The sequence below is a fragment of the Molossus molossus genome, unplaced genomic scaffold, assembly GCF_014108415.1.
Source record: "Molossus molossus isolate mMolMol1 unplaced genomic scaffold, mMolMol1.p scaffold_m16_p_19, whole genome shotgun sequence".
Lineage (NCBI taxonomy): Eukaryota > Metazoa > Chordata > Mammalia > Chiroptera > Molossidae > Molossus > Molossus molossus.
The window spans coordinates 30,976,625-30,988,899 of NW_023425354.1; the positions used below are offsets into that span (position 1 = coordinate 30,976,625).

At 41.2% G+C, this 12,275-nt stretch overlaps 1 protein-coding gene and 1 pseudogene across 3 annotated transcripts in view; both read right to left on the reverse strand.

Annotated features, from left to right (window-relative positions):
- The window catches only part of DNAJC7 (DnaJ heat shock protein family (Hsp40) member C7), a 36,411-nt gene that overhangs the window by 15,558 nt on the left and 8,578 nt on the right, over nt 1-12,275 (reverse strand). For 2 of the 3 annotated variants that reach the window (XM_036268174.1, XM_036268175.1), the window contains 4 exons: nt 5,988-6,076; nt 4,192-4,316; nt 3,697-3,810; nt 2,978-3,052 (listed from right to left, as the gene is read on the reverse strand). In XM_036268174.1, coding sequence (XP_036124067.1) covers nt 2,978-3,052; nt 3,697-3,810; nt 4,192-4,316; nt 5,988-6,076 — 403 coding nt within the window. Of the gene's footprint in view, nt 1-2,977; nt 3,053-3,696; nt 3,811-4,191; nt 4,317-5,987; nt 6,077-9,866; nt 10,006-12,275 lie in introns of those variants that run through there. The other variant, XM_036268176.1, reaches the window with a different exon arrangement.
- LOC118633932 lies at nt 11,719-12,112 on the reverse strand (annotated as a pseudogene).

Genomic DNA, 12,275 nt, shown 5'->3' on the forward strand with positions numbered 1-12,275 from the left:
CCCCGGCTGGTCGTGCAGGTGGCAGCCACCCGATGTGTCCCTTTCACATCGATGTTTTTCTCTCTCTCTCTTCCTCTCTCCCCTTCCCACTCTACCTGAACAAAAAAATGGAAAAAATGTCCTCAGGTGAGGATAAAAAAAATAAATAAATAAAAAATAAAAAAAAATAAAGAAGGTACTTAGGAATTATTATACAGATGAGGCATAACCACTACAAGACCTAGAAAGATACCTAGAACTTTCATACTTTTCCCAGGTTTCAGATTTATCAACCCCTTTAGATTTAAATTCCCATAAACTATCACACAGCTCCCTAAAGACCTTACTGTGCTTTTGTAAAAAGGCCTAAGATAAAAAAGGTAGTAATGTCAGGTTACTTACACTATTCAAAAAGTAAAAGGGGCCTCTCTTTAGCTTTGATTTCTAGCTCCATCCGGCTCCCATAAAGCAGGAGTTGAAGCTGGTTCTCATTATTCAAATAAAAATGGATTATCCAAACCCAATTATTTAATTCCAACTGGCTTTTCCTCTTTTTACCTAAAAGGACACTTTTAGGCCACTATCTTACATCAAAAACAGAAATATTGCCCTGGCTGGTTTGGCTCAGTGGTAAAGAGCGTCGGCCCATGGACCAATGAGTTGCAGGTTTCATTCTGGTCAAGGCTACGTACCTTAGTTGTGGTTCATCCCCGGCCCTGGTCGGGGTTGTGTGGGAGGAAACCAGTCAATGTGTTCCTCTCAAGTCAATGTTTCTCTCTCCCCGTTCCTCCCTCCTACTCTGCCTGAAGAAAACAAAAACAAAAACAGGAATATGCCCTGGCCGATTTGGCTCAGTGGTTACAGTGTCGACCCACGGACCAAAGGGTCACAGGTTTGATTCCCCATCAAGGGCACATACCTGAGTTGTAGTTTTGAGACTTGGTCGGGGTCCTATAGGAGGCAAGCAATCGATGTGTCTCTCTCACATAGATGTTTATCTCCCCCCCCCCCCCACTCTACCTAAAAAAAATCAACGGAAAAATATCCTCAGGTGAGAATAAACAACAATAAAAAACAGGAACAAACTCTGGTAACAAATTCATTTTGTATTTTATCATAAGGAGAAATGTAATTAACAAAAAAAGTAACAGTAAAAATAATTTTTCACTGTAGCTTTAAAAAAAATTTTTTTTTTCCTTTTATTGATTTTAGAGAGAGAGAAACATCGATGAGAGAGAACATCTACTGGCTGCCTCCTGCATGCCCCTCACCGGGAATCAGGCCAACAACCTGGGCATGTATCTTGACCAGGAATCAAACCAGTGACCTCTTGGTGCATGGGTTGACGCTCAACCACTGAGCCACACTGGCCAGTCAGTAGAAATACTTTTAAATGCTAGTGAGGATGTGGAGCAACAGGAACTCATTGCTGGCGAGACTGCAAAATGATACAGCCACTTTGGAAGACATTTTGGCAATTTCTTGTAAAACTAAGTATACTCTCACCATACAATTCAGCAATAACACTTCTTGATATTTACCCACAGGAGTTAAAAAAATATCCACACAAAGCCATGGAGAGTGCCTTTTATCTGCATTACTACGTGGGTCACAAGGGCAAGTTTGGCCCTAAATTCCTGGAATTTGAGTTCCCATCCAATGGGAAACTGAGATTTGCCAACAATAGCAATTACAAAAATGATGTCATGATCAGAAAAAGTGGCTTACGTACCTAAAAGTGTGATGGAGGAACTGAAGAGAATAATTGATGACAGCAAAATTCCCAAAGAGGATGATGATTTATGGTCTCCTCCAGACTGAGTGGGCTGGCAGGAACTTGAAATTGTCATTGGAGATGAACAAATTTCTTTCACAACATCAAAAATCGGTTCCTGTCCAGCCGGTGTGGCTCAGTGGTTGAGCGTCCACCTATGCGTCAAGAGGTCACTGGTTCGATTCTCGGTCAGGGCACATACTCAGGTTGTGAGCTAAATTCCCAGCGGGGGGCATGCAGGAGGTGGCCAATTGATGTTATCTCTCATTGATGTTTCTATTTCTCTCTCCCTGTCCTTTCCTCTCTCTCTCAAAAATCAATAAAGAAAAAAAAAATTGGTTCCCTTATTGATGTCAATCAATCCAAGGACCCAGAAGGCTTACGGGTATTTTATTATCTTGTCCAGGACCTGAAGTGTTTGGACGTCTTTTATTTATTTGGACGTCTTTTATTTATTTATTTTTATCCTCACCCGAGGACATTTTTTCCATTTTTTGTTCAGATAGAGCAGGAGGGAGAGAGAGGAAGAGAGAGAGAGAGAAACATCAATGTGAAGGGACACATCGAGTGGCTGCCACCCGCACGACCAACCAGGGCCGGGGACAAACTGCAACCGAGGTAAATGCCCTTAGCGGGAGCTGAACCCGACTCTCTCTGTACCGCGGGCCGACGCTCCAACCGCTGAGCCAAACCGGCCAGGGCTGGACGTCAGTCTTAATGGATTACACTTCAAGATTGAGTATTGGTGTGGACACTCTGGTGGCGGGAGTAGTTGTTTTTAATTACCACTATCAGGAAATTTTTGTGTGTATCAGGCCAATATTTTTTTAATAAACTGTAAATGATTGTCTTTAATTAATACATAACAAAATGAAAAAGAAAAAAAGTCCACATGAAAATTTGCACATGGATATTTACAGAAGTTTTATTCATAATTATAAAAAACCTGGTTGTAAAAGTGTACCTCCGGTGGGGGATGCTAACAATGAGGGAGAGTATGCTTGTGTGGGGGCAGGGAGTACATGGGAAATCTCTGAACCTTCTTCCCAATTTTGCTGTTCTAAAAAAATATATAAGATCTTTAAAAGTCAAATTAAATGTACTATTCTAGATCTTCTGTACCATACAACTTCTCTTAATTATCACACACACACACACACACACACACACACACTTTGTGAGAAAGAGTAGATTAGGTAAGATTTCTTCTTAGTTGTACTTTACCTTCCGAAAATCCCGCTTCTCAAAATCCGTTTCTGCTATTTTCTCATATTCTATGACTGCGTTAGCATTCTTGAACTAAACCAGAAAATCAGATAAGGGAAAATTTTAGTGAAGTTGTAGATTCGACAACCAGAAAAATAAATAAGGCCGATGAATGTGTTACCTCAAGAAAATTAGAATCACAGACTTTTCACAAATCAAGTTGGTGAAGATGTAGCGAGAACTCAACAGAAAGGGTAAGGCCCAAACCTCACCCTAGTTTGAACTTAACTCAGGAATACAAGAGCCATGCCTTGATATATACAAAATAAAGGGATGGCATTGCCAGGGACTGAGCAAAAGCTTGGAGATTCTCACTAAAATACATCCATGGGTAAACTGAGTATCTGGAGATGGAAGTAAAACATGTTTCAGCTGCTACCAATTTAATGAGGATTTGAATTTACTAAATTCTTTAGCCTCGTATCAGTTTCTTGATGCATCTGTCTCTTCTCTTAGCCATCTCACAAACCCTCCAATTTCTAAAGCTATAAATCATACTCAAAACTCCTTTGAAAGATTAGGAAGCCAAGGCTCAGAGACTATGAAATTTGCCTACTGTCACCCAGGTGTGGCTGATGGCAGAAGTGAGACTAGATCTCAGTTCTGACTCTTGGGTCACTATTCACCTTAAATATACCACACTGCCTCTCCTGATACAGAGAGGATCAGACCCATACCTCCTGTTGTGCCTGAGCATTTTTGTGATCCAATTCTAGGGCTCTCTGGAAACTGCGACATGCTGCCATGGCATTCCCTAAAGACAGGTGGCATTTGCCCTCTCGTAGATGTCCCTATAAAAAACACAAAGAAGGCAAGACAAGGAACATGAGTGGCCAAGCAGATAGAAATCAATAGCAGCAACAAACACCCCCACAAAACCAACATGGGATAAAAATGGCCAGAGAAGTAGTTCTCAACCAGGGTTGATTCTGCCTTCCATGGGACATTCAGCAACGTTAGACACTTTTTATTGTTACAACTGAGTAAGGAGTGGGTGCTGCTGATAGTTAAAGGCCAGGGATGATGCTAAACACCCTACAACGTACAGGACAGCCTCCAACAACAAAGAATTATCTGGCACAAAATGTCAGTGAGTGTTGAGACTGAGAAACCCTGGGCTAGAAGAAGTCAACTGCAGTGACTCAGTCCTCCCGAAAGAGACCATTACATACCCGGACGAAACTGTCATCCAACCTCACTGACTGCTGTGCATCTCCAAGAGCTTCCCGGAACTTTCCAAGCATCATCAAGGTGGCTGCTCGATTCCCATAATAGCTAGCATTTTTAGGACACATATCTACAAGAAAGGAAGAAGGATATAAAACAAGGTTAAGAATGGCTATCTTCCTCAGAACTATATCAAACTATAATAGGAACGGTAACATTCTCTTTAAAAAGTCACTGAAAATTTTTGACTACCTGTGCAAATTGACAGCAGCAATAATGCAACCAATTTAAAAAGAAAACATATTGCCCTGGCCGGTTTGGCTCAGCGGTTAGAGCGTCGGCCTGCGGTCCGGAGAGACCCGGGTTCGGTTCCCGCTAAGGGCACGTACCTTGGTTGCAGTTTGTCCCCGGCCCTGGTTGGGTCGTGTGGATGGCAACCACTCGATGTGTCGCTTTCACGTCGATGTTTCTCTCTCTCTCTCCCTCCCACTCTATCTGAACAAAATATCGAAAAAATTCCTCGGGTGAGGATTAAAAAAAAAAAAAGAAAACATATTACTAAAAATCATTTATACTTAGTTTTAAAATGCATTAATTATCTTTTAGAATAGGGGATCAGCATAATTATCTTTTTTTTTTCTTTTATCCTCACCTGCGCACATTTTTGCATTTATCTTTAGATAGAGGGAGAAAGAGAGAGAGAAACATCGATGTGAAAGAGACACATTGAGCCCTGGCCGGTTTGGCTCAGCGGTTAGAGCGTCGGCCTGCGGTCCGGAGAAACCCGGGTTCGGTTCCCGCTAAGGGCATGTACCTCGGTTGCAGTTTGTCTCCGGCCCTGGTTGGTCGTGCGGGTGGCAGCCACTCGATGTGTCCCTTTCACATTGATGTTTCTCTCTCCCTCTCCCTCCTGCTCTATCTGAACAAAGAATGAAAAAGTGTCCTCGGGTGAGGATAAAAAAAAAAAAAAAAAAAAAAAAAAGACACATTGAGCCCTGGCCGGTTTGGCTCAGCGGTTAGAGTGTCAGCCCGTGGACCAGGGAGACCCGGGTTCGGTTCCCGCTAAGGACACGTACCTCGGTTGCAGTTTGTCCCCAGCCCCAGATGGGGCCATGTGGGTGGCAGCCAGTTGATGTGTCTCTCTCACATCGATATTTCTCTCTTTCTCTCTTCCTCCTTCTCTCTCTCCTGATAAATGTAAAAAAATGTCCTCGGGTGAGGAGAAAAAAAAAAAAAGAAAGAGACACATTGAGTGGTTGCCATCCAAACGACCCCACCCGGGGCCAGGGACAAACTGCAACAGAGATACGTGCCTTTAGCGGGAACCAAACCCGGGACTCTCTGGTTTGCGGGCTGATGCTCTAACTGCTGAGCCAAACCGGCCAGGGCATAGTTATCTTCTTAATGGACTGTGTTTTATGTAATAAGATATGAACATGAATTTGCATTTGTTTAGCTGGGGGTGGGAAGCCTAATAAAGCAAGTTAGGTGAGAAAAATACTAGCATAGGATTAAAATATGTTGGCAAATTGAGCATGGAGGTAACTAAGACCTGACAATATCCAAAAAGGCCATCTTCTAAGATAGTAAATGAATTGGCAATGGCTGAAAGGCATTTAGGTGGGCATCTTTTTTAATTTCTAGAATTGCTTCTAATTTGCCAACAGAACTACCACCCACTTAAGCTAGAAAAAGCAATTCCCTCATGAAGTCATTAAGCTTGAAGATGTGCAACTTCTTAGAGAGGAGTTATTTATAACAGTATTTAGCAAATTATTTTCCAGCATAGGGTCCATCTCACCTATGGCTTTTGTATAATAGTTATAAGCTTCATTATAATCTTTCTTGGCATAGTATGCATTTCCTTGTTCCTTGAAAGACTCTGCTTCCCTGCAAAGGAAAGAGAGAGAATCATGTTACTCTTTACACCTAGGCAATAACCTCTATAATCTCATGGGAGCAATCTTTGGTCTAAAGCTTCTGGCACAATGAGCTGAAAGTTAGTGTGATACTTGAAGGAATTTATAGATTTGTTTGATTGGCTGATGGACCAAAAGGAGGTGCTAATGAAAGGGTCTTCAGATGCTATTTTTTTGTCACTTAGATACATTTAAACTAAGAAAACCTCTCTCATGTCACCTGCCTGACCTCGATACTCCCACCTGTACTCATTCTCCTTACAGCAGGCAAATTTAGATGTTCCACCCAGCATATGTGGCTCAGTGGTTGAGCGTCAACCCATGCACCAAGAGGTCACCAGTTTGATTCCCATTCAGGGCACATGCCCAGGTTGTGAGCCAAATCCCCAGTGGGGAGCATGCAGGAGGCGGCCAATCGATGTTTCTGTCTCTTTCCCTCTCCCTTCCTCTCTCTCTAAAATCAATGAAGAAAACAATTTTTTTTTTAGACATTCTTTTCTTTTATCCTTACCAGAGGACATTTTTCCATTTTTGTTCAGATAGAGTGGGAGGGAGAGAGAGAGAGAAACATCGACGTGAAAGGGACACATCAAGTGGCTGCCTCCCACACAACCCCAACTGGGGCCGGGGAAAAACTGCAACTGAGGTACGTGCCCTTAGCGGGAACCGAACCAGAGTCTCTCTGGACCGCAGACTGACGCTCTAATCTCTGAGCCAAACCAGCCAGGGCTAATTTAGACATTCTGTCATAGAGACTTAATCTTTATATACTCACTTCCTTTCCACTGTGTCACAACTGCTGCCACTTTAGCAAACTTACAAAAAATGAGCTACAGATAATTTAATTCAGGGCAACTGATATCTCAATGTGAAGGGGGTGATAACCTTAGAGTTTTAACGATTATCTTGAAAAGTGGCTCATGTGTTTGTTCCTAAAAGGACAAGCAGAGCTAAAGTAGATGGCCAAGGAGTTAAAAGCACAGCATACTGGTGTTTAAGACAGAAAACAGAGTGACAGCAAAGACCAAGAACTCAGATCACAGGGACATATGAGGCTACCATGCCATGCTCTAAAGAGTAACCATTTAACCCAGTGATCCCACTTCTAGGAATCCCACTTCTAGGAATATACCCTAAGAAGCCTGAAACACCAATCAGAAAGAATATATGTACCCCCATGTTTGTAGCAGCACTATTTACAATAGCTAAGATCTGGAAACAGCCCAAGTGTCCATCAGTAGACGAATGGATAAAAAAGCTGTGGTACATATACACAATGGAGTACTACGCAGCTGTAAGAAAGAAAGATCTCTTATCCTTTGAGACTACATGGAGGGACCTGGAAAGTATCATCCTAAATGAAACAAGCCAAACAGAGGAAGACAAATATCATATGATCTCACTTATTTGTGGAATATAATGAACATAACAGTCTGAGGGACGGGGTAGCCCCAGAGATGTGGAAGTGGGGTACAGACTGACAATCCCCAGAAGAAGGGGTAGTGGGGGAGAGATAAACCACAGAACTTATATGCATGTATACATGAACAGTGGACATGGACAACAAACTGGGGACAGGGCAGGGAGGGAGGGGGAGGGGAGAATCAGTGGGGGGAAAAAGAAACATCTGTAACAAAAATTAATTAATAAAAAAATAAATTAATTTAAAAAATTAATTACTGGTGTTCCCTCTGTCCATCATACCTATATGGGTACCTTCTGCCCCCTCTACCATCCCTGTAGTACCTTATATAACCACCAATTGGATAATATCAAAATTTCTGCCCTAACCCAAGATACTTTTTGAAGCCGTGGCATTAGACAAATTGTACTTTCCAAAAATAACAATGTTTTATCATTGGGAATTATATTCCTGACCAAGGAATTAAAACCAAATCAGACACGATCAACAATGTTTTAAAGGAACAACAAACTACTACTAACCTCTACCAAAGATACCCCACATCATTCTACTGACCAAATAGCTGAATAACAAAGATAAGTCTTTGCCAAAATGACTAGTGCGACATCACTAAATATCTGAGTATTTCTGTTATAAGGAAGAGTCTTTGTTTCTTTTCTGGTCCTCCACACGTGCAAAAACAAACTGAGTTCAAGAGCTGCCTGAAGTGGGGACCAAAGTCTGTAGTTCTTAACCTTGGTGACGGTAAGGGAATTTAAGAGTTTGATTCTATGGATATTGGCATTGGGGAGATTTATGATTTATTTAGGTATGTATTTTAAACTACAAACTGGCAAAGCTGCCCTCCTTTTATTGAGGTGATCTCCCTTTCCATTCTTCTCCATGACTGTCCTGCAAGTCCTAACATAAAAAAGTGTTAGAAAAAAGAAAGAAAATGGGAATGATCTATAAATGCTGAAAAGATTTGAACTATGATGGATATAAATCTGTTTGAGTAGTTTTTTATACCGTCACAATGCATAAAAAGGCCATCTGCTGTTGAAAGTCCTCAAGAAGGATCGCCCAACTTGCAAGACTTGTGGGACCAATGACAATCTTTCTACACGGTATACACCATCCCATAATTCTAAGTGAACCAAGGCACTATATAAAATCTATCAGGAGCCTATCCTTTCAGAGAAGACATGCCAAGAGAGTTGAAGACAGGGCTTCCCCCACACTGGATTTCAGAAGTCCAGTCAAATTCCTGTAAAGAAATGCAGTAGTATATTCAAAGGAAACATCAGGCCCAAAATGGTACCTGAAAAGATCTAGCCATTTCTTTGGTTGGCTAGTGGCTAAGAATACACACATTCTTGGGGAAAACCAAAGGCATCTAAGCACTTGGGTAGATGTTGTGTCCAGTATAAAGCTTGTCAGTTGAAAGGTGAAACAATCTGTAGGGCTACTGCAAGGTGTCTTTTCTTTTGTGAAACAATCCCACATAGGCAAGTGAGTTCAGCTCTGGCTTCTAATAAAAATGCAAAGGATGGTTTCTGCGGATGATTAGTAATAATCATTGAGGCCAGGTGCTTTCCATACATTACCTTATTACATGACTTTCATTATTCTCATTTTTCAAAGGAGCAAATTAAGGTTTAGAGGTGAAAAATTGGCCCAAGGTCAGGATGTCAACCCACACCTGTCAGATTCCAAAGCTTTGCGCTTTGTACCATGTTACACATTCTTTCTAATGCTCACCTCTACTTATTGCCTAAGACTTTAAAAATTAATCTGTACTGCTAAGAACAAGACATGGGCAATGAACATAAATTTCTTTAAACTAAGATACATTACAGTCCAACATATAAAATCCAACTCCACAACTGCAATCTGGACTTAAATAAGCCAAATAACATTCTAACAGTTAGTTATAGAGAGAGCAGGGCTCCTTTAAGATGCAAGACCTAGTGAAGTGGACTTTGCCTCCCCCAAGAAATGCATTTAATTTTAGTAAATGGTGAGTAGATTCCATTCTAGAGCAAACAAAGCGAGTAATGTAGAGTCAGCCCACAGAAGAAAGAACAAGAAGAATTGTGTTGTGACAAGTTACCATGTTTTTAACCTCACACTGCACAGCGTTGGGCCAGAATTAGCTATTCCCACACAACTGCCTCATGAAAAGAATTTATTTTCATAGAAACATGGTTGAGTAACAGCTGCCTAAACAATGGGCACTTGGTGCTTTTAGACTGAATGCTTATTTTTTGCCTCTAGGTCCAACACCCAAAATGAAGTCCCTCCTTCATCTTGATCCTCCCCACCAAATACATGACAAGCTTTAACCAATGGGCCTGACCCTGCAAGACCAGCCGAGGAAAGAGTGGATCTTTGGAACCCAGCATGGCAGCAGCAAGAATTGAACAAGGCTGCATCAGGAACAATTCCAGGGTCAAATCCATTCAAGTCCTGCCCTGGGAGTCTGAGAAAGGGCTGAAGCTTGTTCAAGTTGCCCTTACAGCAAAAGGACTGAAGGATGAGATGTCAAAGGTGTGGGACTGGAAAAGAAGGAGAAGAGGCAGTTAACACTGGAATTGAGAGCAATCTGGTAGTGGCATCTGTCACTCCACTCATTGCCAAGGTCAATTCATTTGATAAGCAAGTGAGGTACAACACATATCTACTAAAACACATCAGTACTGAGAAAGGAAGAATTAGGATTAACTGCATTCACCAGGACAATCTGAAAAAGGGAAAGGACTTCAAAAGGTACTAAATTAAACTACAGATTATCATCTATGCTGCAAAATAAAATTCAGACTAAATCTTGAAATATAATACCACAGCAAAATATAGACTTGGCCATAACTGACCCAATGGTACTATTAACAGCTATACTCTACCTCTAGCACTTTTTGAGATTTTCAAAGGATTCTCAATGAAGATCTTTGAAATGGCCCTCAGAAGTGGTTATGGTGATATCACATGTCCTTCGACAGAGGAAGAGCAACTGAGGCAACCAAGGTGGCTGCAGAGGTTTCCTAACTCCTAGAGTCCTGTAATTTTTCCTCTAGATCCTGTTAGTTTCACAGTTTCTAGATTAAAACTAATTTATCCAGTTCCCTACCCAATCCTTGGGTCAATTCTAAGCAGAATAAGCTTCATCTGATTTTCCAAGAGATGCTGGAAATGACTTTACCTCCACCAAATCAGTCCTTTCACTTTAATAGCCAGCAATGAATTCTTATGAAAACAGATACTAAAGAAAGTTTTCAAAAACTGTCTTCTTTGGATGTGTGATAGGACGTCTCCCACAGCAGGATCATTGTTGGAGTTCCCTCAAACAGATACAGATAAAGAGAATATATTCCATTCTTGGAAAATGGATTTATTTTTCAGAAATAAACTCATCAACTGGAAAACTGCAGCTCTAAAAACATGCTGTTCTACACTACATGTATGTTAAAAATCTGTATATCCTCTGATCATGCAGGTACATTCTCTCTCCCAACTGAACACTCATTCATCATAGATGCTAATTACCCCAAGAAACACTACTAAAGGAATAACTTCACACAGGTCTTAGCAGGGCTTAGCATCATGTGATCAAAGACAACTTGGGCTTATTATTACTAGTCAACTTTGCATATTTATAGCTCAGCTAAATTAAAAACACCATAGTTGACATTGCAATGTGCCCCACATTAGATGCCCTTTAAAAAGTTCCATTTTTTTGCCCTGGCCGGTTTGGCTCAGCGGTTAGAGCGTCGGCCTGCGGTCCTGAGAGACCCGGGTTCGGTTCCCGCCAGGGGCATGTACCTCGGTTGCAGTTTGTCCCCGGCCCTGGTCAGTTGTGCGGGTGGCAGCCACTCGATGTGTTCCTTTCACATCGATGTTTCTCTCTCTCTCTCTGTTCCTCTCTCTCCCTCCCACTCTACCTAAACAAAAAATGGAAAAATGTCCTCGGGTGAGGATAAAAAATAAATAAATAAATAAATAAAATAAAAAGTTCCATTTTTTTCTCTGAATACTTCCAAGTTGTGCACTTAAGCAAAATCTTGGCTTTAGGCCAACTATCTTTTAGCAGTTAAAGAGGTACATATTCAGAAATGTTAATCAGCTTTCACTAATGCAGGGTTCACTGGGTGGTAGTTTTTATTTTATTTTATTTTTCAAGAGAACAAATCCATTTTATTTACTTTTCAATACATTTAAATCCTTGAGGGGTACAGCATTACACGAATTCTGTGTCCAATGACCTTAGTGGGAAAGTTGCTTCAGAATTTAGCACGAACCATGCCACTATTTCCATGAGCACGAGTTACCTTTCCCCAGATTACTCTGGTTTTGTTTGGTTTGCCACCAGGAGTCACTGTGTTTGTTGTTCTTTGCTTTGTACACATAAGCACATCTCTTGCCCAGATAGAATTCAGTTACATCTCAAGCATAAACACCTTCAATTTTAAGAAGAGCTGTGTGCTCCCTCTGGTTCCAGAGACCCCGTTTATAACCAGCAAAAATGGCCTTGGACCACAGCCTTCCAGACATATTTGTCCTTATAGAAGTCCTGTTCCCAGCAGGCCTCCACAGGGTCCAAGATGGCAGAAAAAAGCGGGTGGTAATTTTTAAAACATCCTCAACATAGCTGGGTTCACTCTGGAATTGCTTCATATACTACACATTTGTAGATTATTAAAATAGGGATAAGAGGCTTCATCATTCGTACAGTATTATTTTAAGATATATTCTCCCTTAGTGCATGAAAAAT